The 27,258-nt window shown below is 37.5% G+C and overlaps 1 protein-coding gene across 1 annotated transcript; it reads left to right on the top strand.

The window, feature by feature from the left end:
- The first annotated feature begins 34 nt into the window (after positions 1–34).
- LOC134356149 (inactive serine/threonine-protein kinase VRK3-like) lies at positions 35–27,057 on the top strand. Its single transcript, XM_063066807.1, has 14 exons — positions 35–161; positions 2,594–2,736; positions 3,917–4,060; positions 5,312–5,461; positions 7,684–7,730; positions 7,818–7,884; positions 8,519–8,603; positions 11,076–11,178; positions 11,258–11,350; positions 12,669–12,801; positions 14,693–14,813; positions 15,824–15,882; positions 23,862–24,007; positions 26,819–27,057. Exons 2-14 carry the CDS (start codon positions 2,595–2,597, stop codon positions 26,822–26,824), a joined length of 1,296 nt encoding a protein of 431 aa, XP_062922877.1. The 5' UTR covers positions 35–161; position 2,594; the 3' UTR covers positions 26,825–27,057.
- The last annotated feature ends 201 nt before the right edge of the window (positions 27,058–27,258 follow it).

Genomic DNA, 27,258 nt, shown 5'->3' with positions numbered 1-27,258 from the left:
GCGCCGGAGCGAGCGAAGCGACCGCGATTGCGGGTGGCTAGCACCCTCCAGCGGTCGAGTCGCCGCCAGTCGCACTCGCACTCGCAGCGTCGAGTTGGACCTCGAATCCGCAGTCATAAATCTCCCGAGTCGAATGAGAGCAAGGGAGGTAGCGGTGCCAGGTAGGTGCGGGGCTCTCGGGGTTCCTGCTCTGTCTCGGCGCAGTTGTGGGGAGAAGCGTGGCCCAACAGCACCTGTGGACTAAAACACCATATCCCTGCGGCCTAGACACTAGCGAGGCCTGAGTTGGAGTTTTTACTTGCTTGGCCATGCACTCATTGGATGAATATGTAACCTAAAGGAATCCAGAAGTGATGCTGTTAAATTCGCCCAGTTCAGTAAACTCAATAAAATAAATATAACAATATTTTATTGAAAAAGTAGGTTCGATTTACCCCATCAATTCTTGTTTTTCATTAGAAACAGTAACCCTGGTCATATTTAAATGTGGAATCTAATTCCACATTTAAATTCCAAGTATTACTTTTCAACTGTGAATGCAAGCCTTAAACAAGAAGAGTGAAGATACTAAGCTATCTAGATGAAGTCACACATTCAACGATTCAGCATTAGCTTCCCCTCTGCCATCCAATTTCTGAATGCCCATTTGACCCATGGACACTACCTCACTACTTTATTTTTATTTTTGCACTATTTAATTATATACTGTAACACTTGCACTTACTGTAATTCACAGGTTTTTTCTCTTGTTATATATTGCATTGTACTCATCATCATAGCTTGTCACACCAGACAGCCAGCCACTCTAGTGTTGTTTGGTTGTTGTGAAGCAGGTCACTATCAGCTAAATCAGGTGTATGCTGCCACAAAGGCAACAAATTTCATGACGTATTCTGATTCTGAGATAGAATGACGGACCAACTCAGCAGTCGGGCAGCATCAATGGAGAAGAATAAACAGTCAATGTTTTTGGCTACGATCCTGTATCAGGACTCAATGTACATCCAAACCTATATACTGTAATGAAGAAACTACCACAAATGCTAGGAGTCTGCATCCAATTTTTTTTATGGTTATTAGTCCAATCTGGACTTTTCATTCATCCCTCCCACACACCTTCCTCAATAAGTGAAAGAATCCTGTTCCCCAAACTTAACTTAAGTTGTATTGGTACATTTATTTGCATCCTCCAATGTTCTTTTAGTTATCACCATTTGTTGCTTTTTTTTCTATGTTACTATGGCCGAAAAATTTACTGTGCACTAAGTTGTGCTCCTAAATATTCTTGTAAATACGAGTTTTTGTTCCTTTGCTTTTTGAAACCACTTTAAACAAATTTTCATTGGGCCAAATGTAATTGATGGAAATACACAACATTCACAACCACTGACATTGAGTTGGGATACATTTTAAGAACAGGTCAGATGTGATGACATATTATGTGAAATTCTGTTACCATGCTTCTTGTGTTCATAAATGAGTTGTTACGGTTTTCCTTAAACTTAAAACGCCTCATGTTTTATTTGCAAAAGTCTACATTCCTATGCTGTACTTTTCTAAGTATAGGGACGTGATAAAGGAGTTTGCAAGTGTCCAAAGCCTGGCTGTATAGTTGACATAGACATAAGTGATCTGATCATTTGAACAGATAAGCGACAAATGGAATTTAATCCGGAGAATTTAAAGTTGGAGGTGGGTGACAAGATTATGTACATGAGGGAAGGGTATTGAAAAGCATAGTGGAACTGGAGGGGCTTAAGGATTGTGTCTGTGTTTTCTTAAACATAGCAAGACAAATGGAAAAGCTGTTTAAGAAAGTATGCAGAATGTTTTTCTTTGCTGGCTGAGGAATAGAATACAAGCACGGAAAGTTTAATATTAAAATTGTATAGGATACTTATTTGACCAGATCTAAGTCCTGTGTTTTGTTCTGGATATTACAGGAAAGATATAATTATGTTAGAAAGGCACAAAAGATGTTTGAGGACATTGGCAAAACTGAAAGTTTTTAGTTAAGAAAAAAGGAGCATAGGAAGTGGAGAGGAGAGTGAAATAAAGTGTATTGAGTTAAGAGGGATCTTCAGCAGTGAGATCTTTTTTTAAAAAGGGGACATTGCTTTAAAATAACTGATAGGAGAAAAAGAGTGGAGGTGAGCAAACAAATTTTCACCCAGAGGGTGATGGGTGCATGGAACCTGCTGGTGGATGATTTGGTAGAGGCAGAATCTCCCATATTTTCTTTCAGAAGATATGACCCACAGGGCAACAAATAGGTGTTAATGGATGGTATATGGTTGTATAGCTCTTTTTGATTGGCACATAGTTTGATTAGGACATTAAACGACTTTGGAGGATTGAGTCTGACCAGAATGAGCCAGAATCTTGTCAAGCATTGATTTTCGAATTGTGTTAATGCCGGAGCCAAAATGAAAATGATTAATCTACGAAAACATGAGAAATGGTATGAAATGAAATCAACACTAAGGCCCATCAGTTAGTTTTGAGAGAAACTAATTTGACAAACTGGAACAGATGTAACTCCCATCGTCATATTTCAATTATTTCTCAGCTATTGTGCCTTTGAATTTTTCAGGATGATTTTTAAGTATTGTCCAGATTGTGGCCAGAATTTAGAAGCTACTTTCAAGTTTTGTCCATCATGTGGTTTCAAAATACCCAAAGGAGAAAAAGAGGAGGAAGTGCAGCCTGTTACCTTTCATTCCACGTCATCTTCAGGTACCTCCTACGCCACATTGTTTTTCCATCTGAGGGCAGAAGGGTTGATTATTTTAGATCAATAGGATAATGAGTTTCACTCTGTAGTATCCAGATTACATCAGGGTTCCGTTCCTCACAAGTGTTCGTAAACTAGAAATGAGAATAAATAGTTATGTTGGGAGACTGAGTTGACTCGGTGCCTGAATCTGTTCTGCACTGACAATTCTGCTTGGCTTTACCCAACTGTCAATTGTTGCAGTCTGGCGGGAGGGGTGGAAGAAGGCATTTGGAAATGCCCCTTTCCCACTCAACAGTCTGCAGTCTTGCAGCAGCCAGCCAATCCACTCGGCCACTCTCCTGAACAATCGGAGTGTACAAGGGGTCCTTAAATCAGGTATTCATAATCTGGGGAAGACCTGTATCTGAGGGAAAACTATCCACAAAAATAACATTTACTCTTATTTTTCCTCATTTTTTTTAAGTTACTAGTTGCCTCCTTTGTCTAATCTGTGAATATTAAATTAAGGAATTTCCTACCACTGCTGTCCATGTTGCTTGCTTCGACACCTTTATCCCATTGTATTACTTGTTTTTGCAATGATTCTGACTCCCATTGCTATTCTCACTTCATCTTTTACTTTGTCTTCTTGACTTCCATCAACACCTTCATTATAGTACTGTAACTTTATTTTAACAATAATATACTTTCTTCCTTTGATACTCCATCTTCAAGCACTGGCATCTGTTAAGTCATCCTAAACTTGCATATTTAACTTCCTTTAACCAAGCTATCAAATAGAAGCATCACCAATATCTGCAATCATAAGTAAGTAATTTAAGTGGGCTTAATAAGTTCAAGTCTGTTGCTTTCTTCTACTCAGTTAAGAAATTTTGTATGGCATTACAGGTGCCACCCTCACTTCCCACCCGACATGCCCACGCCCCCGTCAAAAATAAGCAGCCAATCATTCTTTAGAAAAATAATGCTCTTCGAAAATTATTTGGATATGTGGTTAAGTGGCAGCAAGTGTTGAAATTTTATTTAGTACTTCTACAACCTACTTTGTGTTTGGAATTTTCTACTGTCAACTAATTGAGTTCTTTGCTGCCAAAATTTTAAGCAGCAGCCTTACAGATCATTTACTTTGAAGCACAATAATCTTGTCTTTAAAAGTTGGTTCTTTCATTGTAATTACAGCACAAACTGAGCCGAGTCCAAAAGCACCCAATTCAAAGTGCTCCCCTGTGAAATTAATCTCTCCCAAAAAAGAAACGGCTTCTCCTAAGAGAAAACGAGAGAGCGATCTGAGCACTCAGAAATCCCCTGTCAAGTCACCACTTGGTAAGTTCTCACTATTGGAAGATCATGTCCTTAACCAGATAAGTGATATAAAGTTTTAATATCTCTGGTTCAGCTTAAAACTCTTTGCTTCAAGATATTTTGAATAATTTTGTTTCCTAAATACTGTTTCCAAAATTTCTACCAGGAATTTTGCTGTTGCAATCCAGACCAAAAAAATAAACTTTTTTTAAAAGATGATTTGTTGCCTGTTCGGATTATTCTGGGATGAATGCATTTCCTGGAAAAATGTTGTTCTTTCCTTAAACATAATCATAGGACTGTTGTAAATTAATAAGCATAGAAATTGTTTGTGTGGAATATTTTTCAAATTGATCTGAGGTCAACCAAGCTGTGTCAATTACGTAGAGTTGGCTTCTCAAGCAACACACATCAAAGTTGCTGGTGAGCACAGCAGGCCAGGCAGCATCTCTAGGAAGAGGTACAGTCGACGTTTCAGGCCGAGACCCTTCGTCAGGACTAACTGAAGGAAGAGCTAGTAAGAGATTTGAGAGGGGGAGGGGGAGATCCAAAATGATAAGAGAAGACAGGAGGGGGAGGGATGGAGCCAAGAGCTGGACAGGTGATAGGCAAAGGGGATATGAGAGGATCATGGGACAAGAGGTCTGGAGAGAAAGACGGGGGGGTGGGAACCCAGAGGATGGGCAAGGAGTATAGTCAGAGGGAGAAGAAGGAGAGTGAGAGAAAGAATGTGTGTATAAAAATAAATAATGGATGGGGTACAAGGGGGAGGTGGGGCATTAGTGGAAGTTAGAGAAGTCGATGTTCATGCCATCAGGTTGGAGGCTACCCAGACGGAATATAAGGTGTTGTTCCTCCAACCTGAGTGTGGCTTCATCTTTACCGTAGAGGAGACTGTGGATAGACATGTCAGAATGGGGATGGGATGTGGAATTAAAATGTGTGGCCACTGGGAGATCCTGCTTTCTCTGGCGGACAGAGCGTAGGTGTTCAGCAAAGCGGTCTCCCAGTCTGCATCCAGCACCTGCAGAATTCCTGTTGTTGTTTAGTTTCTCAAGCTGTGATTTGGAACATGAACTTAGGATACTTTTTCAACACGGTTAAGATTTAGTGGATCTACAGTTGAAATTTACTGGCAGTTTCCGTGAGATGCCATTTTGTACAAGAAGCTTATTTTGAATTTATGCGCATCAGTAAAAATAAATGTCTTATTTGAAATGAATTTAGAGTCATACAGTGTGGAAACAGTGTATTTTTTTCTCTTCCCTTCAGCGGTAAAAAGTCCAAAAGGAAAGCGGCAAAAGAATAATCTATTGGAACTGAATCTAGAAAATGAAGTTCTGACTGATCAGAACAATAAAAAATGGAAACTTATCAGGCTTCTTTCTCAGCATGAAACTGAATCTGGGTTGCTCTATACAGGTATTTTACCACATATTTGCTGAGTAAAATGCATTCTGCTAGACTAATTGGTGTTTACTTTTACTTAAAAGTAATCCAATATCAACATTGATGTCTTAAGTGCTGACATAACAAAGGCAGGGCTTTTTTATTTTTTTTGAAACAACAATTAATTTGGAAAAGTACTATATTTTATTTGAAACATATCTAACTGTTATTGAAAGCCTCTCGTAGATTCAGGAGAAACACTGGGCTTCATCTTTGGCTAGTAAAGCTGAAATTGTGCAGGTGATCATTATGGGAATAATGCTGACATAGTAAGTTTCGGGATGGATGTCAAAAGACATGTGGTTGGTGTTGAATTAGAAGAAGACAATTTTTATTTACAATATCCTGAGATAGGACATGGCAAATGTAGACTCGGAGCAGTAAATTTTGGTTAAGTTTACATTTGACAAGCTGGAGTCTTTCAAAAATGAAAATGGAGTTCGGGGCCAGTGGGTGTTCCTGTAAAGGTGAAAGGAAGACAAGTCTAGAAATCAAGGGATATTGTTTCTTCATTATATGCCATGTCATATGATGTGGTCGATCATGGTCTTTCCATCATCATGATTGTTCTGACAATTTTTTCTACAGAAGTGGTTTGCCATTGCCTTATGTGCAGTGTCTTTACAAAACCGGTGACGCCAGCCCATATCACTACTCTTCAGAGATTGCCTGGTGTCAGTGGCCGCGTAACCAGTTTTTGCGGTATGCACCAGCTGCTCATATAACCATTCGCCACTGGCTCCCATGGCTTCATGTGATCCTGATTTTGGGTGGTAGGGGGGTGCTAAGCAGGTGTTACACCTTGCCCAAGGGTGATCTCCAGGCCAGCAGAGGGAAGGAACACCTTATACGTCCTTTGGTAGAGACTTATTTCCACCCCACCACCTTCAAGGGATATAGAGGGTTTGATAATGAAAAATAAGAGCAACTACAGAGTCTGTAAACAAGTGTGGCCCTTCAGAAGTGCAGTATGTATAGAGGACTTAAAAATACCGACCCCTGTTGTACCAGTCTCTTCATTGCCTAAACAGCATGCAACATCTTTGTAATGTTGCCAGTGTCCATTTCTGTTTTGTTCCTTTTGACACTGAAATCTTCATTCAAACTTTCTTGCCTCTGACCTTAACTAATTCTTTATTGGCTGATCCCCTCATAATCTATCCTCCATAAAGTTCAGTTAATCCAAAGGTCTACTCTCAACATCCTGAGTTGGGCCACATCTACATTATCTCCCAGTTCAGCATTGTATAAAATTTAAACTCCTCTATGGGATTTCTGTTTAATTTCTATATCATTATGAATCGTGCAACCCTCTGAAATCTCTATGTATTTATAATTCTCCAGCATTTTGTGTCTGATACTTCTAATTCTGGACTTCTATGCATTCCTTTTTCCATAATTGTCCTGTTGGCGATTGTATCCACAGTTACTAAAATATCTTGAGCTCTGGATTTTTTTCCCAGATCTTTATATCAGTATACCTCTGACTAAGTTTTTGACCACTTAGTTGGATTTTTTTTGACACTTTTAAATATCATATAGTTATACAGCACAGACATAGATCCTCCAGCCTATTTCAACCATACTGACTATGTTGCTTATTTGAAGTAGTCCCATTTGGCCCATCCCCTCTAAACCTTTCCTATCCACGTGGAAATGCCTATCCAAATGCCCTTCAAGCATTGTAATTGTACCCACCTGTACTACTTCTCTGGTTGTTCATTTCCCATGTCTCTCTGTGTGGAAAAAGGATGCTCCAAACATGTCCCTATTTAAGTTTCCCATTCGCTTCTAAAACTTGTATCCTTCAGTTTTAGTCATACCAACACTAGGGAGGAAACCGTGATCATTCATGTTATCTATGTCCATCAAGATTTAAATAAAACTTTGTAAGATCACCCCTCAGTCTCTGAAGATCCAGGGGAAAAAGCCATAGTCTTTGTAGTCTGGACTTGTAAATGAAGCCCCACCACCTTCCCAATAAAATCTTTGTGAATCTTTTCTGACCTTTTCCAGCTTACTGATATCCTTTCTATACCTGAGCAACCAGAGCTGCACATGGTGTTTCAAGTGTGGTCACCTGATGCTCCTCTGAAGTGCCTTGGGATGTTTCAATATCTCATGATTCTGATTATTGATATGAAGTCTATGGTTATTGCACTAGCTATGTAAAAATTTTGTTTTAACTGTTTCAGCACAACAAGTGACTGGATCCTCACAGTGCAACTACATGGTTAAAGTGGTAAGTTGTAACTTGCCAAGCTTCCAAAGTTAGAATTTGTTACAATCTCTAATACTGATGCTGTTGTTCATGTAAATGTGTTTTCAGGATGCAAAGGATGGTCGAATTTTTAATGAACAAATTTTTCTCCAGCGTGCTGCAAAGCCGGTTAAAGGTAAACAGCATAAACTGAGATGTCTTTAAAACAAAAAATCATTTGATCTAGACTATAATTGGCAGCTTAATTACATGAAGGTTTTAGTAGGAATAGATTAGTGAAAACCTTTTTGCTGCCACCCATTCTATAAGCTATGTGTAGCTATCTTTGTGCACTGTACCTCATTTATTAATCTTTAAAACGATCCCAGATTTCCCTTTTGCTTGACGGTAAATGAGCAAATGAGAAAACAGTTTTCAACCCTGCCCACCTAAAGACTTGCTGCCTTTAGTGGATCATGAACTCGGTAATCATTGTCACATCTATATATTTTTAATTTTCATTCTCAATTACACTAAGCAAACTACTTGCTAGTGGTCTGAATTTCCATCTAGTACTTGCAGTAAGAACTTAAATCATTTAATTTAGTGGTTCCTTTGCTGTGTGATACGTTACTTAAGAGCCTAGCTAACTACATCTTAATGGCCTGTCATAAGCCAGTTGGGTCAATTTCTTTATAGTCTCAGTTTGTTAATTAATAAAATTCCTGCATTTAATGAATATATCGACTTGATAAAGCAATTTACTGCTAACTTTATGAAAACCAATTTTATTAAAAAGCATTTCAATATGTACGATTTTGTTTTGGCAGTTGACAAATGGGTGAAGTCTCGTGTGATGACATTTCTGGGAATTCCAACTTGTATTGGCTTTGGATTTCATGAAAATGCTTACAGGTAGGTGCAGTAGGAAAAGTATGACAGTAGTTGTCTTGAACGGTATCTCAAATGTGGGTGTCAAATAAGCATCTAATACCTACAAGTATTATGATTGGCTGCATTTAATTTTATTAATTTGTTTCTGTAATTTAGGATATTAGAAATGTTGTGTACTGTCCCCTGTAATTCTGGCATGTTTATACTACCCCTGTGACATTGCCTTCTCAGTCACAAAGCCATTCTGATCACTCCTTTATAGAGCACTCTATCCAAGTTCCTTATCCCCTCCCAACCTGACAATCCCTGGATAAAGCTCACCTAAATCAGTTCTTTCATATTCAGAATTTGAACTTTGGCCGTTATCTTAAATTTGCCAAAATGTTTAAAAAATCTTGCCTAGGGTTCTCTGACCCTATTTTTTTTTTCTTTTTTACATTTCTTTCACCATAGGTCACCCCCTCTCATGCATCCTATACTTTCATCAATATCAAAGAGGTAACTCATGGACTGACATGAGTAGTATTGAGGCTACAGTCAGTTACCTCTACTGTTCACCTAGCCCTGGGCCAGACCAGTGGGATTTGCCCCTTTTTTTCTCTCCCCAGCTCCTATTACCTTTTTCTCTTGACCCTGTTTCAGCTAAACTATATACTGGATTTCTCCTCTTCTCTCATCATAATTCATTGTTCTTTTTCTTTTCCTTCAAATTTAATGTCATATTTTTTGTGGCAGAAATAAAGGCTTAATCTTACCATCTTGGAATCGTGTCTTTTGTTACCTCTAAGGTTATCTGTTCCAAAGCATTCCTGATTGGCCTTCACGTGCTACACTTTGTAATTAGAGTTATCAAGATCCCATTCATCTTTCACCTTGCTGGCCTGTATTGGCCTCTAGTTTACAGCATTTTCGTTTGAAGTTTTTATCCTTATTTGCAAATCAATTCCTAGCCTATTCCTACCTTTAAATTTTCTCCATTCCTGCTACCTTTTGGATATTTCAATTTCCATTTTGGCTGATTGACTATCCACAGATGTAATGATTTCATCTATGGTGGCCGTGTTCTCAGTCCATGTAAAACAACTTGGGAAATGTTGCAGTTATTATTTGCTTGTGAAAACCAATCCATAGATGTGTCGGTATAACAATCAAACCCAAACCTCTAATTGGTCTTGCTATGATATGTAGTATAATTTTTCTGTAAGGCAAAGATTTTTAAAGCACTGACAATTATTGAACTTCATAGGTATTGATTGCAGAATCTTTGAAATTTTGTATTGGTTACACTTAGTCTCAAAATAATCAAAAATTAACAGGTATCGAGTTGGGGTCCCTGCTTATTGTTACTTTTCAGCTACAGGTCTCAACTTGTAACAATATAAAAAAAATTAATACAGCCAAAGCAAATCAATAAGTATTTAATTCTGGATTATCTGATTTTAGCTAAAGCAATGATCGAATGTACCACACTTAGTTTCTTGTTCCTGGGCTAAGTATGGGAACAAATTTGAAGAAGGTTTCATGCATAATTAATCCAGAGATTCTGAAAGGCAGGGGTAATTTTCTCTTCCATAGTGTTAACATCTAACTGTGGCGTGGCTGACATGCTAAGGGTAAATGGTGCTTCCCACGGATGCATATATCTGTTAATATGAATGTTTGTTTTGCTTAATCACTGAATTGAAATAAGCAAATAAGATTTTGAACGCATATAGTAATTGTAAATGTTGTTCCGTGCCTCACCCTTCACATTACCTACTCTCAACAGGCACAGTTTTCACCAAGTTCTTATAAAGTGTCACCAAACTTCCTCCAGAAAAGCAAGATTTTCTTATGAGTTAAGTAGGAGGAGTAGGGTACTCAACTTTATGATGTTTCCACACACTCACACCATTATAATAGATTTATAGATAGTTACATCTCAACACCTGCATGAATTTACTAAGGTCTCTGATGTAGAAAAAAATTTCCTAGAAGCTTAATCAATTTAGAAGTTGCTGAGCCAAAGTAAGGATCACTGAGACATGGCCCAAAACCTGTTTCAAGAAGGAAGTTCAGTGAATATCCAAAGAACAATGCATTGGCAGACCCTAACAAGTTTGTCGTTTTCCCTCTTCTCTTGCCAGGAAAACTTTAAAGTGCAGTCAGTGCGAATCATGCAGGAGAGAAAATAAAATGAAGGTCATGTATGGTGTGCTAAAACAGAAGTAACTTTATTCTTTATTAAATTGCCAATCTTACTTCAACACTTTCACTTTTAACTTTTAAAGAAAATTGCCGTCAAACTTGTTTGCAATCAGTACAAGTTCATTCTGAAGAAGAAACACCATCTGATATCTAAACATGCACTCCTTCACTATCTAAAATTTCTGCTGCTTGTAATAAAGTCTAATACAACTGTAGGATGTACTATATTTTCAACAATGTTCATTTTACTGTTTTATCAACCATTATTGAATATTAATATAAATTGCTTTTCATGTTTTGTTTTAGGTTCCTGGTATTTCCAGACATGGGTTACAGTTTGCAGTCAATTATTGAGAAAAACAAGAAACCTTTATCTGAAAAAGCAGTATTTCAACTAGCTTATAAAATTGTGAGTATTTCTTAAGCTTCTGTCCCCAGTTTAGACTAGTGTTACAGTTTTAACTAGTTTATTTCCTGTCTTCTATCAGATTGATGTGCTTGAATACATTCATGCAAATGAATATGTGCATGCAGACATCAAGGCAGAAAATATTTACGTGAACCCAAATGATCTAGAACAGGTAAGTAACATTTCAACATATAAAATGATGGAACTTAAGGCATATTAACTCTGGCTTTCATGCCTATCTTGTAGAAAATGGTGACACACTTTGGCTCAGTATTGTTTTAACAATGAGCAATTGGGCCATATGAAGCACAGAAGATTTGAGATTCGATTTTAAGATTTGTTGAGATCATTGGTTGCAATCATTAAACTGTATCAGCAGTATGGCTGAGGAAAATGACAGATTTTCCTCATTCTTAGTTGTTGAAAAGAGTTTGTAGATATTGGATGAGTAAAGGATTAAATTTTTATTATCTAATTTGCTGAAAACCTCTTGGCTATGGTAGAGTCACTGCATAGATAATAAAAAATGACTGTCACAGAAGATATTTAAAATATTTGGATCGATAATAATGAATTTGCTAATAGACTGCAGGATTTTAAACAATTGGCTGAAGAGGATTCAGACAACAGAGGAAATACTCTCTATTGGTTCTTGCACCCATTACTTTTCTCCTCTCCTGAATCCACCTATCATTTTCCAGCTCTTGCTCCACCCCTTCCCCTCACCTTTATCTTTCAGGCCAGATGAAGAGTGTCAACGCAAAACATTTACTGTCCATTTCCCTCCATAGATAATGCCTGACTCACTGAAATCCTCCGGTGTTTTGTTTGTTGCTGCAGATTCCAGCACCTGCACTCTCTTACGTTTACGTTCGGCATAAAGTATCTCTACCACACAAGCTATTGGTTTTAGATCAATTAATCAAAGCATATAGAAAATGGTTTCATGCTGGATGATATTTCTCCTTGCCAATTGGTGTGCAAAATGATCACTTGGCATAGATCAATTAAAAAAAAGAATCCACAATTTCATGGAAAATACTCTATTAATAGGAATATTGTCCATTATTTGTAACTGGGAGGTGCCAAGAATTGTCAACAACAAAATTGATTCATTTCTAATAATTAGCTATAACAAAGGAAAGTAGGTTCTGCCATGTATTCATAAAACAGATTATTTATGGATTGAAATTGTCCTGGATAAAATAGAAAATAAAAAACAGGAAACAAATGTAAATAAAACATGTATGAATCTTTTTGAGCAATATTTTAAAAATGCTTTGTTGGCATGAATTATTATAGAATTGATCCAATTCAATACAGTTCCTTTTCACTATGACCAAAGCTTGTTGCTGAGCTCGAACAATGCAAATGTTGTTGCATTTATTGTATCATTGACATTCATGTTTTGTAATTTTAGTTATTTTAAGCTATTTGGTAATTAATGCTGGATCAACTGTAGCACAAATTATCATGAATTTTCTTTTCAGGTGTACCTGGCAGGTTTCTCTTTTGCATTCAGGTACTGCCCTGATGGTAAGCATGTCGAATATAAAGAAGGGAGCAGAACACCACATGAGGGCACTGTGGAGCTGATCAGTGTGGATGCACACAAAGGAGCTGGTAATATGCCATTTATTATACTCTGTATGAGTTTCTAAACAGTAAACTCTTGGCTATCTTGGGGACATGTTCCAGAAAGGTAGCAATTCCCAAAAACTGTGAATATGATTTTAATGAAAATACAAGAAAACCTCACTTGCTGATTAATCCCAAACGAATAGCCAGTGGCTCTAACAGTCATCCACTCCTTAGTACAATGTTCGAAGTACCTTTTTGTCACCATATACTACCTTGAGATTCATTTTCTTGCGGGCATTCACAGTAAGACAGAAATAGAATAAAATTAGTTTAAAAAAAATACACATAAAGACTGACAACCAATGTGCAAATAATAAATAAATAATACTAAAAACATGAGTTGCACAGCCCTGAAAATGGTTTGGAATTATTTCAAGGTTGTGGTGAAGTTATTTATCCATGCTGATTCAGGAGACTAATGGTTGAAGGGTAATAACAGTTCCTGAACCTGGTGGTGTGGGACCTAAGACTGCTGTACCTCTTTTCTGAGAGTAACAGTGAGAAGACAGTATGATCTAGATGGTGGGGATCTTTGATGATGGGTGCTGCTTTCTTGTTCTGTGTAGATGTGCTGAATGGTAGGGAGGGCTTTGCCTGTGAACTGAGCTGTGTGTACCACTTTTCGTTCCGCCTTTGTGATGGCATTTAAGTGCTGATCCCTTGGTAATTCTGAGGAATTTTGAAGTTAGCAACCTTCTGCACTGCCTTTTGAAGACTGGCTCATGGACCTTTGCTTTCTTCCTCCTTGTCACCAATGACTAGCTACTTATTGATGACAAGGAGAAAGAAATCAGAGGTTTTACTGGTGGTAACTGGACATTCTACATTAAAATTGTCATTTTCTTTCCTCTTCTCAGTTTCATTTCACCGTCTATATTGGCATTCTTAAATGATTTTCTTTCAGGGACATATTAGGATCTACAAAGACAATAGTATGTGGGTGGTTATAAATGTGGGATGCAGAATAATTGGGCTGCATTTACTGCAATTCGATAAACTTTTTGGTGATGTTTTCTACAAATGTGCTATCTTAGTTCATGCTTCTGGAATTGATTCAAATTTAGGTGGTTCTACAATTTAATTGTGGTGCACATTGCTCTAATTAATGTTGAAGTTTACACAATCACAGGATGTACATAAGATTGATTTTGTTGCCCAGTTTTGTGTATAAATTCTTTAGTCAAATATGTAATGATGAAAAACTGCAAACATTTCAGGAATATGAACCAGGAGATCAAATTCATAGAAGCCCTTACCAAAAAGTATGGATATGAATTTTTGGATTTGGATCTATGTCAGATTTAATTGTACTACTGTCAGGATTAAATAGTGTGCCACCAGCTAGCATCCAGTCACATAGTGGAAAATTTCTTTTGATGTTCTGCAAATTGTTTCTCTATAGAACTTGACTAATATATGCAACAGGTGGCAAATTGTTTATTTATATAGATACTCTGCATGGAATAGGCCCTTCTGGCCTTTCTAGCCACACTGCCCAGCAACCCCCAACAATCCCAATTTAACCCTAACCTAATCACAGGACAATTTACATTAATCAATTAACCCACTTGGTATGTTTTTGGATTGTGAGAGGAAACCGGAGGACCTGGGGAAAATCCACGCATGTGAATTTGTACACACAGAATCTTCTATTGTCTTGATATAAAGGGTCAATTACACAAACAATTTGCATTAAATTTTGTAATAGTTCATGGGCTAACTTAGACGTGTATAACACAATCATCGAGGGGGTTAAAAATATGTCAAATAAATTTGAGGGTTGGAGATTATTCCATTGTTTGATAAAGATAAGAAACTCATGATACGCCATAGAAATTTCAAGAAACTAAACAGAACCACTTATGCATTATAGGACCTTCCAGACGCAGTGATCTTGAAAACCTGGGTTATTGTATATTGAAGGCACTATGTGGCTCGTTGCCTTGGTCTGATGATGTTGACTCCCCATATTCTGTTATGGAAACAAAACTGAAGTAAGTTTGTATATAGTTAAACTTATCCTAATTACATGTTTAGAGATACAGTGCAGAATAGGCTCTTCCAGCCCATGAGCTGTACTGCCCATCAACCCCTGACAGCCCTGATTTAACTCTAACCTAATCACGGGGCAATTTACAATGATCACTTACCCCACGCAGTACATCTTTGGACTATGGGAGGAAACTGGGGAACCCAGAGAAAACCCATGCATTCCATGGAGAGGACATGCACACTTCTTGCATGTGATGTCGGAATTGAACTCTGAACCTGGCATCCCAAGCTGCAATAGCATAGCGCTTACCACTATGCTACAGTGGTGCCTGTAATATAAAATAACTTTAAAATTTAAGTACTTAAAAATTGAAATTGTTGGATTTGGAAAGGAGCTACAGTGGCTTATTTATGTATGTGGATAGCAAACTAATATTCTGATCAATATCAGAATATGTAAAAGTTAGTGCATTATATCTTGAATCCAAGATTTCCAGGTTCACTAAATTCTGTGCGTTGCTTGTAGAATGAACAGAGTAGAAAATAGCTTAATTTCATTCCACTGTTTGAAGTAACAATGTAACATGGCATAACTGAGAGAGGAAACCATTCTATTTAATATAGAAAGCCTTTGAGTGGTTTTGGAAAGATCTAATTGAAGTAATATGTAACTTCAGAAATACACATAAGCAATTTTTATGTGGTTTGGTATTTCAACAGAAGGAATATACTTTTTGAGGATCTCTACTTGATGGTAAAATTATGCCCCTTTTAAGGCAGCAAATTAACCTTCATAAAAATAACTTTAACTTGACGGTTAATTGTGATTCAAGTGCCATTCAGAATTCTAATACATATTGAGATGAGATCAAATAAAAGCCTATAATTTGTCATTTCTATAGAATTAAATCATGAAAAGTTTTCCAAATTATAGTTGCTCCCCCATATTGATGAATTGTGTATTTTTTCTGTCATTAAGATGTATAAACTGACTTAAATGTTTTTGCACTAGATACAAGGATGACCTTCCAGGTTTCCTGAAGTCTTGCTTCAAGAAAAGAAAAATTCCAAGTAAGATGAGTTCTAGAAAACTTTGAATGTGGTTTTTTAAAAATTTAGTTGTGCCTGTATGTGATCTAAGCAAGTGAAACAACCTGGAGTCCTACATTCTCCAGTTTTACAGGAGTGTGTTGAGTGGTGTGGGAACTGTGTCCATAAGGGCAAGTTGGAATGTTCAGACAGCAAGAATGGTTACTAACCAATGTTTTCTGCTTGTCAACCTGCTATTTCCCTGCCAAACAAAATTTACAAAGGTGGGGAGAGTGGAAATTGTGGTTAAAATAGTGGGCTACTTACTAAATTGAAAGCAGTCGTTGTTTACCTTTTGCACATTGGCTGTGAAGATTTGAAGAAAAGCTTGTGCAAGCTCCATTTGTCCGTTTCTTTGGCTTATTCAGAAAAAAGATCTCATGAAGCTGTTGGAGCACTGAGGTTCAAAAGTACAAAGTAAGTTTATTATCAAAGTACACGTCACCATATACAACCCTGAGATTCATTTTCTTGCAGGCATTCACAGTAATAAAAGAAACACAATAGAAGCAATGAAAAACCACACACAACAAAGATGGACAAAAACAATGGGCAAGAGACGACAAACTGCAAATATAAAAAGAAAATAAATATATAAGCAATAAATATCGAGAGCATGAGTTCGGAATCAGGTTTATTATCACTGCATGTGAAGTGAAATTTGTTAACTTAACAGCAGTAGTTCAATGTAATACATAATATAGAAGAGAAAAAATATAAAATACTAATAGTAAATAACAATCAATTACAGTATACGTATATTGAATGAAAAATGAGCAAAAACAGAAATACTTGTGTATTTTTTTTTTAAAAAGTGAGGTAGTGTCCAAGGGTTCAATGTCCATTTAGGAATCGGATGGCAGAGGGGAAGAAGCTGTTCCTGTATTGCTGAAGAGTCCTTGAAAGTAGTTCATAGATTGTGGAACCAGATGAGTGCTGCGGTGAATGAAGTTGAGTGACATTATCCCTTCTGGTTCAAGAGCCTGATGGTTGTGGAATAATAACTGTTCCTGAACCTGGTGGTGTGAATCCTGAAGCTCCTGTACTTCATTCCTGATGGCAGCAGCGAGAAGAGAGCATGGCCCAGGTGGTGAAGGTCCTTGATGGATGATGCTTTACTATGATGTGCTGAGTGGCGAGGAGGACTTTACCCATGATAGATTGGGCTATATCAACTACTTTTTGTAGTCTTTTCTATTCAAAGGCATTGGTGTTTTCATACCTGACTGGTTGCATCACAGCCAGTACACTCTCCAGCACACATCTATTGACGTTTGTCAAAGTTGTGGTTGATATGCCAAATCTTTGCAAACTTCTAAGGAAGTAGAGGCTCTGCCATGTCACTTTTGTAATGGCAGATACGTACTGGACCCAGGACAGATTCTCTGGCATAACACCAAGAAATTTAAAGTTGCTGATCCTCTCCACCTCTGATCCCCTCATGAAGACTGGCTCGTGGACCTTTATTTTCCTCCTTCTGTAGTCTATAATCAGTTATTTGGTTTTGCTGACACTGAGTGAGAGGCTGCTGTTGTGGCACCATCCAGCCAGATTTTCACTCTCCCTCCTACATGCTGATTCATCACCATCATTGATTCAGCCAACTACAGTGGAGTTGTCAGCAAACTTAAATATGCCATTGAAGCTGTATACAGTAAGTATGAAGCAAGTAGACAGGGGACTAAGCAGACAGTTTTGTGGTGCACCGGTGCTGATGGTGATTGTGGAGGAGGTGTTGCCAATCTGAACTGACTGGGGTCTGCAAGTGAGGAAATCAAGAATCCAGTTGCAAAAGGGGGGGATTGAGACCTAAGTCCTGGAGCTTATTTATTAGTTTCAAGAGGATGGTAGTGTTGATGCGAAGCAGTGGTCAATGGAATGCATCTGAATGTATGCATTTTCATTGTCCATATGTTCCAAGATTAAGTGAGGAGCTATTGACTTGTTGTGGTGATAGACAAAACAGAGTGGATCCAAGTTGCTGCTTATGCAGGAGTTGATGTGTTTTATCACCAACGACTCAAAGCACTCCATCACTGTCAGTGCTACTGGAGCATAGTCATTGAGGCAGTTTACCATGTACTTGGGCACTGATATAATTGAAACCTGCTTGAAGCAGGTGGGTACCATAGACTGAAAGGCAAGAGGTTAAAGTTATCAGTGAACACTCCAGCCAGTTGATTAGCACAGGTCATCAGTACTCAGCCAAGTACCCCATCTGGGTCAGATGTTTTCCGCGGGTTCACCTTGCTGAAGGATGTTTTCTCATTGGCCTCAGGGACTGAAATTGCAGGATCGTTTGTGAAGGTACTAACATGTTTTGTCAGTCAAATTGAACATAAAAGGCATTGAGCTCATCTGGGAGTGAAACCGTGTTATCACATATGTCATTTGGTTTTACTTTATAGGAGGTGATGACCTTCAAGCCCTGCTCAGCTGTGATTCTCATCCTTCTGTGATTAAAGTTTGGTCTGGAATTGCCACTTCACATGTGAAATGGCTTTCCAGTGGTTGTACCTGGACCTTGTGTATTTTTCTTGGTCACCGTACCACTGATCTAGCACCCAACAGATTGTAGATCTCTTGGTTCATCCAGGCTTCTGGTTGGGGAATGAATTTTGTGGGCCACACTTGTCCATACTGACTTTATAAAGTCTGTGATAACTGTGATGTATTTGTTCAAATGCTTCGATGAGTCCTTGAACATGGCACAATCTATCAACTTGAAGCAATCCTGTAGCCGCTGCTCTGCCTCCTGCAACCACCTCTTTGTTGTCTTTACCTCTGGAGCCTTGCCTGTATGCAGTCAGATCATCAGATTTCTCGATGTACAGTCTAGCTATGAAACAGAAGGCATTCCTAATAGTTGTATAACAGTGTCAATTATGTTGAGACCCCTGCTACAGCAGGTGATATGTTGATGATAATTGGGCAGAGATTTCTTCAAGCAAGCCTGATTGAAGTCCCTGGCAATGATGAGGGGCATTGGGGTAGGCTTGTTTGCACTAATCACAGCACTCAATACATCGAGTGTTTGCGTAACATCAGCCTTTGGTGGCATGTAAACTACAGTCAGGATCATGGAGGAGAATTCTCAGTAGGTGGAACAGACAGCACTTAATCGACAAGACTGCTACGTCCAAGTACTACAAAGAGCTTATCATGAAACACAAAACCCTACCTTTCCCTTTCCTTGCATGTTCTGCAAATTGATCTATTAGGTAAATGCTAATCTAACTAATCTCATCTGTCTGTGCGTGGTCTGTATTCCTGCTTGTTGGTGTGTCTGTTTCAATCTCCCTATTGTCTGTCTCTACCACCTCCCCAACAGTACATTCCAGGTACCTAACACTGTTAAAAATAAGGAACTTTTCCCCATCACCTAAAATTTATTCCCTGGAGTATTTGACATTTCCACCCCAGGGGGAAAAAGACTCTGACTATCTGTCCTACATGTCCCTCACATAATTTATATACTTCTGTCTGTACAGTCCTCAGCCTCTTGACACTCCAGAGAAAACAGTCCTAATTTGTCCAAGCTTTCCTTGTAGCTACCACAATCTAATCCAAGCAACATGCTCTTGTCAATGGAGAACCTGTTTTAAACTCTCTCAAAGCCTGAATATCAGAGTATGGAAATGAGAACAGCGCACAATATTCCCAATACAGTGCATTTCAGTTGACTGGGACACATCAGGGCCAGTGAATTTTGGCACATTGAAGTGGCTGCTCCAATTAACCAAAGTTTCATGGAAATTGTTATAAAGGGTAAAACTACCATTTACATGAGTAACAAATTCTGGGTTTAAATGAAATATAGAACAAATTAGAACACTATCAACGCCACTACAGTACTATTAAACTATTAGTTCCTAAAAATTATCAATAGAGGAATTCATCTAGTGTGCGCAATGAAGAAAATTAGTGCAGACACCTAGTGCAGATAATGGACTGCCTTCATACAAAGTTATCGACGATTGCATACTCCAAGTCTTTATTTTCATTGTAACATTCAAGATGATTGTCGATACCTTCAAATTCTTCAAAGTTTCTAACCTGTTGAAGTAGGAAAATAGTTTCATTTTCCCTTTCACCCATTTCTAGCACATTGAAACCTGAATCCTTGAAACCACAGTGAACAAAACAGTTCAGAATTGTCTTATTGCTTATTTCTCTCCTACTACCAGAAACAAAAGTCACTTCTTTTTTTGTAATACAAGCTCCCACAGCTGATGATATTTAAAAACTGTTCGCTCTAAGCATGGTGTAGTGTCTAACATCCATAAAAGTACAATCATCTGATGCTAGTTAGAAGCTGTTCAGCAACGGTCTCTTGCCCCAATTAAGCAGCATAGTGTCCCAAATAAAGATTCCCAGCTAATTTCTCTTTAATTTTTGTTCATAGAGTTACCCTTCTTCTCTGATGTTATAAACAAAATCAGCCAAAATGCACGTGCCTTACTTGCTACAGTTGATAGGCTCACACATCCTCCTATATCAGTAGCATCTGAACTGCTATCTACAAAATCATATAATGATCTTGCATTCTTTTTACTGATAAAATTCATTAAGATGTCAGTGTTTCTGCATCAGGTCAGAAGTCAGTGTCATCCTTTCACTCAAAACTAATTTAGTTAAGATGACACAATTCAAATCTATTGACTATAAAGCCTTAGAAGAAATTTGCTACACCTGAAATCATCTTCCTGTTCCTTTGATATTTTACCTACAACCTTCTTTAAAAATGCCTTGTAAGGCATGAAAATGCCCGACGCAGGCCTCTCATGGTCTGAGTCGACGTTCCCTCCCTCCCTCCTTTTCAAAAAAATGTTTTTAGTTGCATGGCGCCAGACATTCTGCAAATGGTTAACACTTCTCTTCTATCAAGCTGCTTCCCAAAACCCCTGAAAACTGCAGATATTAAGCCTGTTTTTAAAAAAAACAGCCTAGATGCCTCAGTAATTACAGGCCTATATCAAACTTACTATGTTTATGTCAAATAATTGAAAAGGTTGTTTATCAGCAACTTACAGCTTTCTGGCACTAAGGAACTGTATGGATGTTTTCCAGTCTGGATTTCAACAACACCATAATACTGAGACTGTTCTGATCAAGGTTTTAAATGACATCCACTTAAACCATGATGCTCATGATAAAATTTCAGTTTTGGTTTTACTGGATCTCAGTGCTGCTTTTGACACAGTTGGCCGTGGCATATTACTGGACAGACTGAAAAATAGCGTGGGACTTTCTGGTATAGGCCTAAAGTGGTTTAAGTCTTACTTACAGGATGGACTATTTTGTATTGATTGATAGTTGCATATCTGACTGAACAAAAATGACGTGCAGTGTCCCTCAAGGGCGCATACTAGGACCTCTTCTGTTTAACATACACATGCTTGTTCCAGCTCAAATCATGGTAAGCAACGAAATATCTTGCCTTAAATATGTGGATTATACTCAGATTTATATAACAGTGTCATCAAGTGACCGGTCCCTTACAATCACTAAAAAAAACTGTTGAACAAATCACTGATTGGATGAGCCAAAACTTCCTCCAGTTAAACAAAGACAAAATTGAAATAATTGTTTTTGGTGCCAAAAAGGAATGATTTAAAAGTCAGTGCTCACTTAGAATCGCTGTCGTTGCAAACCACAAACCAAGTCAGAAACCTTGCTGTTGTGATGGACTCTGACATAAATTTTGACTCACATTAAGACAATTACAAAGTCAGCCTACTACCATCTTAAAAATATACCGAGAGTTAAAGGGCTTATGTCTCAGCAAGATCTAGAAAATCTCATCCATGCATTTATTTTTAGGAGGTTTGACGACTGTAAAGGCATTTTCACAGGTGTCTGTTTTTTTTTTAAAAAAAAGCCCCTCAGGCAGTTGCAGCTCATTCTGAACACTACTGCTAAATCCTCACTAAGACCAAGAAAGTAAAACACATCATTCCAGTTCTCAGATCACTACACTGGCTTCTTGTCCATCAGAGGATTGACTTTAAAATATTACTGCTGGTTTAGAAAGCACTCAGTGGTCTAGGGCCAAAATACATCTCTGATCTCTTGCTGCATTATGAACCTTCCTGAGCTCTCAGGTCACCTGGGGTGTGTCTTCTTACTGTCCCCAGGGTCAAAACTAAACATGGTGAAGCAGCTTTTAGTTACTATACTCCACGTATCTGGAATAACCTTCCAGAGGGTCTGAAGTCTGCTCCATATAACAATTACAGCACGGAAACAGGCCATCTCGACCCTTCTAGTCCGTGCCGAACTCTTACTCTCACCTAGTCCCACTGACCTGCACTCAGCCCATAACCCTCCATTCCTTTCCTGACCATATATCTATCCAATTTAATTTTAAATGACAGCATCGAACCTGCCTCAACAACTTCTGCTGGAAGCTCGTTCCACACAGCTACCATCTCTGAGTAAAGAAGTTCCCCCTCATGTTACCCCTAAACTTTTGCCCTTTAACTCTCAACTCATGTCCTCTTGTTTGAATCTCCCCCACTCTCAATGATAAAAGCCTATCCACGTCAACTCTATCTATCCCCCTCATAATTTTAAATACCTCTATCAAGTCCCCTCTCAACCTTCTACACTCCAAAGAATAAAGACCTAACTTGTTCAAGCTTTCTCTGTAACTTAGGAGATGAAACCCAGGCAACATTTTAGTAAATCTCCTCTGTACTCTCTCAATTTTATTGACATCTTTCCTATAATTTGGTGACCAGAACTGTACACATTACTTCAAATTTGGCCTCACCAATGCCTTATACAATTTCAACATTACATCCCAACTCCTATACTCAGTGCTCTGATTTATAAAGGCTAGCACACCAAAAGCTTTCTTCACCACCCTATCCACATGAGATTCCACCTTCAGGGAACTATGCACCATTATTCCTAGATCCCTCTGTTCTACTGCATTCTGCAATGCCCTACCATTTTTAAGCTCTCTTAAATCAAGGCTTAAAATGTTTTCTTTTCTTTTAATTAGAATCTCCTACACTGTAACTTCTATTTATCATGTATAATTTTTGTGTCATTTTATTGTCTTTTATATATTGTCTGAAATTTGATGTTTGATTTTTATATCTTGTTCTATGTAAAGCTCTTTGAACTGCCAGTGTTTGAAAAGTACGAAACAATAAACTTGCTTGCTTGTCCCTGATTAACCAATGGCCCAATCCACTGTATTTCATAACCAAAGTTTTATGTGATTGCAATTTTGGTTGATTGATGGGATGAAGAACTTGTCGTGTATGTTAGGCAAAATAGATCCTGAAAGGATTATTTCTGCTCGCGTGGGAATATAGAACTTGGAGGTATAGGTTTGAATTAAGGGCTGTCTACTTTAGATGTAAATGAGTTGTTTTTGTTAGGATTATAAATCTTTGGTATTAATGTTCTGTCTCAGGGAACTAAGTTGAGCCTACAAGTCCAGGTGGAATTGGTCATGGTCTTATTGATAAGTGGATAAGGCGTGAGGGGACATGTGGCTTACTTTGCTCCTAATTATTTGGTTCTTTTGTTTTGTTTTTGTTTCTCCTCTATGCATATGTAGTAATTTATTAACGTATTAAGTATCATTTTCAATTATTTTCCCACTAATCTAAAGAAAAATCCTTCAGCTACATTAAGAATTTATATAAATTCATTTTTCCTTTTTATTCTGACTTTCTCTAATATTTTTTTATTTCACTAATCTTAATCAGTTCCCAAATTTGCATTGCAATATTTTATTCTATCATTTTCTAATCTGTTATAATTCTTTGCTTCAAGTAAAACTTATTAAACTCTGAGTAGGTGTCTCTCAATCATAAATGTGTAGAAATTTTTTGAGATTGAAGGGGAGTTAATTAATTGTGAAACATGTTTCTGAAGAAATGTTGATATGAGAAGAGAGAAACAATGCACGAGATATTTAATAAGTTATTGTTAACTTAAAGATGAATTGAAGAAATACCTCCAGCATGTGGTGTCACTGAAGTATGAGGAAACACCAGATTATGAAGAAATACGTAAACAACTAAAAGATGGTCTTCAAAGGCTGAAAGCCTCACCAGATGATCCCTTGGATCTTACAATAACTACTGTAAGTAACTGTCTACATACACTTTAGGATGAGGACCTTACTTAGTGTCTTCTTGATGGTCCTCTGAGTCAAATGTCTGAGGTGCTTTGAGGTTGCTGATACTTGGTTGAGAGATAAAGAAAATATGTTGAGAACACAAAATCAATTCTGGTGTCAACAGAATTCTAGTCTGCCCTTCCCTCAATTTTGAATAACTACTGCATTTGAATTCCTATAGAAAGCCGGATTATTTATGAATGTGATTACTGAGCTTGCTGCTTGATTTTTTTATTAAGTATGAATTGATAAAAGTGGGAAAAATATAGGAAAGGAAAATGCCATTTAATTTTTTAAGTAATGCAAGCTATCATCTTTTTATCTCATGCTCAAACTAACTGGAACAGAATTATGATACGTGAACAACAAACATCTACATGTTCACATCTGTTTAACCTTCCTAATTAACCTGCATACCACCCCCAACCCTTCTCATCCATCCCTTGTGCAGCCACCAAACTATCAAAAACATTTTATTTAGTCTTTTGCTTAATCAGCTTATTTCCTGGATGCATATTTTTGAATTTCTGTCCCTCTACTTCAGTTCTCCCTTTCCACACATTTTTTGGTGGACAGATTTAATATTTTAAATTAAGACAGTTTCATATTTTTGAATGTTGAGGAAGCCAAGATAAACAAATGCCTGCACTTCACAGGATCTGCATTACATGAGATCATTTGTATGAAATATCATTACTGAATTCACCATAACTTTGTTTTGAATCTTAAAAAAATGAGTAAGGTTTAGATAGGGTCATTAAGATGTTTGTTTAAAAAAATTACATTGGAAGAAGAATATTATGGCATTTGATCCTTTTAATTACTATCTGCTAGGAATTAACACCTGGATTTTTCACTTTTAGAATATGCAAGGTTGAAGTGATTAGACAGGGGTATTTGGAAGTTCACTGTGTGGACAAATAGGAAAAACCTTGATATTCTCTATGGAATAGTTTATCTAGACTGGTAGCCATTGATTTTAGAAAGAATAAGAACAAGCAATGGATTACACAATGAGCAAAATATTGTAGTGTGTGGAATGCAGTACCAGTGTTAGTAATTTTAAGCGAAGAAAATCTCAGTATTGTGTGGGTAAGTGTTTGAAAAAAACTGAGAGAATGAGATATGACAGTAGCAATTAAGACTCGTCATTATTGAGGATTAAGCTTCTAAGGATTAATTGGGACAACCCCATTTTTACTATATTTATTTGCTATTCTATGTTTAGAAATGACAAGGACCTGCATTATTGCAGTAGCTCAGAATATGTATTTGTAAATGTTAGTATTTTAATCCCCTTTGAACATTCTGGTCAAGTAATATTATAAAGAGTTCATAATATGGCATTTAGAATGTCTTTTTTTAGTGCTTTTTTTATTGGCATATTAAAGAAATGTGATTTACTTTGTGTCAGCACATTGGTTGTTCCCTCACTATCCAGAGGTGATAGTGACACTAATTTTTCTCTCAGATATCACTGCAGTTTGAGGATTTTCATCCATTTGAAAGGTCATTTGTGGGTGCTGATGTTGTTGTGCAGCTCTCCTGTTAGAGAGACATCATAGGTTCAGAGGCTACTATTAGAAAATGAAATTCTTGCCAAGCAGCTCCAGTGCATCTTATATTGGTGCTACCGACTACTAGTGGTAGAAATCATTAGTTATCATGATGAAAGAGGGCATCAAGCTGTTCTGTCCTTAGCATTTAGTTATTGAATACTACTGTAGGTGCAGGTGAAATATTTTATTAAACTGGATTTCTGCCTTGTAGATGGTGCAAAGGTTCTAGGAACACATGAACTAAGATACCACAGAATAGCCAACCTCTTGGTTGGTCCTTTTAGCTGTAGGATTTCTGTAGTTAAGTTGTGTAGGTCCAGTTAAGGGACTTTGGGAAAGGTAATATAATGGAATGTTAAGAAAAGATATTATTCATTCTTTTGATAGAGCTGGTCATTGTCTGGCATAATAGGTGCAGTTAGCCATTCTTGATGAAGCTAAGACTGCCACTCTAAGAGAAAACCAACTCTAAGCCCTGCTACCTGACAGAGGAGAAATACTGACAAATTATCTCCCATATCTCTACATATCGTGAGCTAGCTGCCTGCTCATCCAAACCACATTAAAGACTACACAGCCCTGTCATAATTCTTGAAACAAAAACAGAAAATGTACTGACACGCTAGTCAGGCAGCTTCTGTGGAAAATGAAAGGCTTTGGTTGCAGAGAGATTGAACAAGAAATTGATAAAGCAAAGGGAATGTATCTGATTATAGTCAGGCATTGGTTGATGGAAATGAAATTTTTGATAGATTTTGGAGAACGTAATTTGTATGAGTTTGTTTAAATATTGAAGGGAAAGAATAGGGTGTGTAGTAAAACAATTTTTCCTGTTTGGTGATTCAAGGCCTGGAGAAAGTGGGGAAGTCCGGTGCAGGACATACTGAAAATACATGTCACATCTTTTGGGAGTGAAGTTAGGAACTAATTCTGTATGAATTGGGAAGACTCCTCAGCAACCAGTCATTATTTATAGTCATAGTCATACTTTATTGATCCCAGGGGAAATTGGTTAGTAGATTAATGTTAACAGTGGGCATTATGAGGCAAAACTGAATGAAAATGAAGTTTTATAGGTCACCTACAGTACAAGTTCATTGAATGATAGAACAACCAAGTGGAACTAATAGGCCTATTCCTGTCAATTAAAGATATTTGTGGAAGTATGGCCTACTGTAATGTACAATAATATTTTTATATATCTTCCCCTCCACAGATCTGAAAATTTCACTAGTCAACTGTGAAGCCAACATATTGAGATAATTGTCAAAACATATGCCTTACAAGAGGCATGGCGCCAGTTTGTTTTTAAATCATGCTTTTTTTTAGCTTTTTGATTGGAGTTCCTCTACAAGTTTTTCATGAACTTGGGTCAATGTATGCCTGTGTGACTTATCAAATTTCTATATTTACATTGTGTTTTTAAATAAAATTGAAAGGCACTTTGTGAAGGGATTTTTTTGTAGCTGTATTTTTTAATGTTGCTTCTCACCTGTAATGTATTTTTCTCCAGCTGGATCATTGCACCAATGTCACCATTGGCTAATGTCTGTAATCCACTTTTGTCCAAAAATAAACTATTTGAAAAGTTATCAATAAAATAAATTTGCTTCAGCAGATTTTCTACATGCACTCAGTTAAATTACAACTACTGTA

This window comes from Mobula hypostoma, chromosome 14 (assembly GCF_963921235.1).
Source record: "Mobula hypostoma chromosome 14, sMobHyp1.1, whole genome shotgun sequence".
NCBI classification, from domain to species: Eukaryota; Metazoa; Chordata; class Chondrichthyes; order Myliobatiformes; family Myliobatidae; genus Mobula; species Mobula hypostoma.
Note: the sequence above shows the minus strand (reverse complement) of the source record. Positions and strands in the feature narration are given on the sequence as shown.